Source organism: Mus caroli, chromosome 17, assembly GCF_900094665.2.
Source record: "Mus caroli chromosome 17, CAROLI_EIJ_v1.1, whole genome shotgun sequence".
Classification (NCBI taxonomy): domain Eukaryota; kingdom Metazoa; phylum Chordata; class Mammalia; order Rodentia; family Muridae; genus Mus; species Mus caroli.
The window spans coordinates 52,490,280-52,494,962 of NC_034586.1; the positions used below are offsets into that span (position 1 = coordinate 52,490,280).

The 4,683-nt window shown below is 36.6% G+C and overlaps 1 protein-coding gene across 4 annotated transcripts in view; it reads left to right on the forward strand.

Moving 5' to 3' along the window:
* LOC110283805 (zinc finger protein 501-like) overlaps positions 1–2,833 on the forward strand; it is a 7,801-nt gene extending 4,968 nt beyond the window's left edge. For all 4 annotated transcript variants that reach the window (XM_029471099.1, XM_029471098.1, XM_029471097.1 and 1 more), the window contains 2 exons: positions 126–186; positions 1,145–2,833. In XM_029471099.1, the coding sequence (XP_029326959.1) occupies positions 126–186; positions 1,145–2,510 (1,427 nt within the window). In that variant the 3' untranslated portion in view covers positions 2,511–2,833. The remainder of the gene's footprint in view (positions 1–125; positions 187–1,144) is intronic.
* The last annotated feature ends 1,850 nt before the right edge of the window (positions 2,834–4,683 follow it).

A 4,683-nucleotide genomic window follows, 5' to 3' on the forward strand; every position in this document is an offset into this window, starting at 1 on the left:
GTAATAAAAAAAAAATTTTAAAAGGAAAGATGAATAAATTGGGCTTTGTTCTAAGGTTTACAGAAGACAAAAATTCATATTTTGCATAATTTCCAGTAATATACATTTCTGGTACTGTGTTTTAGGCTACATGTGGGAAGACTGCAATATTGAGGATCAACATCAAAGTTCTGGAAGACATAGAAGGTAATTTTCATGTGCAAGCTGATACATAGGTGTCTCTGAAGAAATTTTAATGCACCCTGAAATTTTAATGAAAAAAAAAAGTTTAACCAAGCACAGGTTTGTGAGGTTTATTAAATTCTCACATACCATATTTCTCAATGTCAAGTAGCTGATCAGTGTTTACAAATTATTCCTTTAGTAAACAAGAAAAAGACATAGGACCTTAACAGATGTCACAGCTTTAATCATAGCCACTTGAGAACCATGTTGTAGTACTGTCCTTTGTTGCAGGACATTTGATCACATTCTGAACCCAAGATTGTGAACTGGAAAAAGCTGTTTGTTGTTGTGGTAGGGCTCAGCTCTAGCACATACCAGGAGCTCTCTGTAAACAAGTGTTAAGTAAAGTGAATGATAGGTCAAGAGGCAGAGCAGTTGACCAGTTGACAGGGAGGGAGAAAACCCAGGAAAGAAAAAGGAGGGTCTTTGGTTCCAGGGTTTTTAAGAGAGCATGGAGCAGCAGAAGGAGCTTTTACCTTCTGGGACATTGGTGGAGTAGGAAGGTCATCTGGGTGTTTTCTCTGCCTCCCTTGAGCTAGCAGGGTTTCACCACAGCACCTGGCTCTCGAGTCTTCATTTGGTAAATCTAATGTTTGGGATTTTGTTTGAAAAACAACAGTTCCACCACTTAGTTTTACACCATTCAAGTATCAGAAAATGCAGAAAATGTGAACACATTGGTTAGGGGATTAATGTATGTCCAAGACCTGTTTTAATCAAATCCTCCATAGTGAAGCTCGTGTTACTCATATACTTGTAGGACGTACCATAGTAGAGTGTGAGAGAGAGTTTATGAGAGTCAAGAAGGTGTTGTAGTGGAGAAACTTGAATCCCTAAACCACATGTCTATGAGGAACAAAAAGTTAAAGTATGTGAATGCAATGTGGACACCTTTTATTTGTTATNCTTCCTTNAATAGGTGCATCAACTGTCCCTCTGCATATGGAAAGAAGCAGTGTACCAATCTCTTTCCTAGAACAATTAGACGAAGATACGTAGTCACCCCCTTTGTGAGTAGAGGAGGTGAATGTGATACAAGTTTACAAGTACTTGGTTTTCCAGCTTCAGTGGGAATACATCAAAATACTGACACTGGAGAAAAGCCCTCTGCGGACAAGGAACATGGAAAACCTCCTGTCTGTCCTGGTTCACTTTGCACATGTAGTGTGACTCACACTATAGGAAAATGTTATGAATGCAGTCAGTGTGGTAAAGCTCTGAGTTCTTCCTGTTCTCTTCAGAGATGTGACCAAAGTCATATGGGAAAAGGAAATGATAAATGTGAGCCAAGTAGTAAAAGCTTAACCCATCCCAGGTATCTTCAAATACAGAAGATTGCCTATAATGAAGAGGACCTCTATGTGTGGAATCCATGTGGTAAATCCTCTTTACAGCTACACCGAAGAACTCATTTGGAAATGAAATACTCCGAATATAATCATGAAGATAAAGTCATTTCACGTCAGAATCGTAATCAAGTAGGTAGAACTAATACTGGAGACACAAAGCATGACTATCATCAATGGGGTAAAGCCTTTGCATGTCCCAGTTATCTTCAAATATATGAAAGAATTCATACTGAAGAGAAACCCTATGAATGTAGTCAATGTGGTAGAGCCTTTACATGTCACAGTACTCTTCAAATCCATGAAAGAATTCATACTGGAGAGAAACCCTATAAATGCAATCAATGTGGTAAAACATTTGCATGTAAGAGGTATCTTCAAGTACATGAAAGAATTCATACTGCAGAGAAACTCTTTAAATGTAATCAGTGTGGTAAAGCCTTTGCACGTAATAGTTATCTTCAAATGCATGAAAGAATTCATACTGGTGAGAAACCCTATAAATGTAATCACTGTGGTAAGGCCTTTGCATGTAACAGCAATCTTCAAAAGCATGAAAGAATTCATACTGGAGAGAAACCCTATAAATGTAACCAATGTGGTAAAGCCTTTGCATATAGCAGTAATCTTCAAAAGCATGAAAGAACACATACTGGAGAGAAACCCTATAAATGTAATCAATGTGGTAAAGCCTTTACATGTCATAGTAGTCTTCAAATCCATGAAAGAATTCATACTGGAGAGAAACCCTATAAATGTAACCAATGTGGTAAACCCTTTGCTCGTAAAAAGTATCTTCATATTCATGAAAGAATACACACTGGAGAGAAACCCTATGAGTGTAATCAATGTGGTAAATCCTTTGCATATAGCAGTAGTCTTCAAAAGCATGAAAGAATTCACACCGACAAAAACATCCCCCAGTCATCTAAGAAATGAGGAATAACTTTCCATACCAAATTCAATTTCCCCACTGAGCTCTCTCACTAGTGCTTGATTAAGATTACTAGATCCATTCCTTCTTTAAAATACTGTCTCCTTTTCACATTTTATATGTATTGTCATCACAAAATACAGGAGTACTATATAATTTGAATAATAAAACTGTGAATGAAAATGATATTTATGTGTCTTTTTTATTATTATTTTATTCTGAGCCTAAAACTTGTCCTTAACACTTTCACAAAAACACAAATGTATGCCAGAGAGTTGTCTCAGGGAATAAAAGTGATGGCTGGTAAGCTTGAAGACCTAAGTTAATTCTCTTGGATAGCCACATTACTCATGCAATTTTTTTTTCTGAATTCTACACTTGGATTGTTACAGCAGAACATAATATAAATATTGTTGAAACCAAAATAAGGGCCAGTGAGTTCACTCACCAGGTGCTGCTAAACTTAACTAGTTTGGTTTGACCTCTAGTACTCACATCGAGGACCTAGAGAATAGACATCTTTAAGTTTACCTGTAACTGGCACATGCACCCCATCACACAGGTATAAACGTATAGTTAAAAAGTTTAAAAGAGATGAAATTAACAAAGCAAAGAAACTAACCAGAATAATGGGAACATAGGTTACTATTTACTAGTTGTAGTTAATATATTTTAAAATTCCAAGAAGTCTTGGTGTTCAAAACAACTAGTATTCCTGTTTAAATCTCTTTTTTTTTTTCTTTTTAAAAAGACTTTATTTATGTCTGTGAGTAAACCATTGCTGTCTTCAGACACACCAGAAGAAGGCATCAGATATCATCAAATATGGTTGTGAGCCATCATATGGTTGCTGGGAATTGAATTCAGGACCTCTGGAAGATCAGTCAGTGCTCTTAACCACTGACTCCAACCATCTCTCCAGCCCACCTTTTTAAATCTTATATTATCATGCCATTCTCTGATTCCTAGATAGTACATTTTAAAGATATATCTCAGCTGGATGGAGTGGTGCACACATGTAATCCCAGCATGTGAGAGAGAGGCAGGTGGATCTCTCTGACCTTAAGGCTAGCTGGTCCACAGAGTTCCAGGATGATCATAGCTACATAAGAGGTCCCATTAAAAAAAAAAAAAAAAAAAAAAAAGGAAAAAAAAGGAAACAGAGATCTTAAAAAAAAAAAGACTTAGAGATTGAGACCACTGGCTGTTCTTTCAGGAAACCTGGGTTAAATTCCCTGCTCTCACATTGAAGCTTAGAAGTGGACTGTAACTTCATTTCCAGCGGCTCCAACATCCTCACAGACATCCATGCAGGCAAAAATACTTATGCACATACAATGAAAGTACTTTTTTTTTTAAGTTTTAAAGAATATGTCACATTATGGAACTTTCTGTAACATAATCTGGATTCATCTCTACATAAGTAAGTCATTGTCCTGATTCACATCAAGAGAACTGTGTAAACATTGCCAATGAGAAGCAATATGCAGAATTCATTCACAGTCTTAGAAATCTATTCAATCCTTCAGTGACCATGTAGCAGAGATTTCCATCACCTGCAAGTTATAGAGGATAGGAGTAACTGGGCATTTTCATCTTTTTCATTATAGTGATATATTTGGGGGCTGAAGGTTGGACTCAGTAGTACTGCTGCTGTTGTTTACCCAAGTTTTGTTCCTAGCACCTTCATCAGATGGTTTAGACATACATATTAATCCTAGGTCAAAAGGTCTGGTGATGAATTTTTCTGCCTTTTTTAGGCACCAAGTGTGCTAATGGTGTAAAGGGGTGTGTGTGTGTGTGTGTGTGTGTGTGTGTGTGTGTGTGTGTGCTAAAAAGGGCTTCTTTTATGTTTATGGCATTTAATAAAATGAATTCATATGCATTGTTGGAACATGATCTTGAAATTTAGTCATACACAAATTCTGAGTGCTCACAGGAACACTCAAAGGAAACAAGAGTTTTGTGACCTAAGTTTCTTCAAACAGTATTATTCTTGGAATGCAATTGTGTGCTCCTCTCAGGATTTGAAGATAGGAGTGAGTTTACCTCAACTTACTCATTATTGTTTAATATTGTTATTCAATTGTTTAAACTATCCTTTATATGCCTGTATGGAAAAAACATGTTTTCCCCCCATGTGGCAGTTTTCTAATCGTATATACTTTCATCTCATTA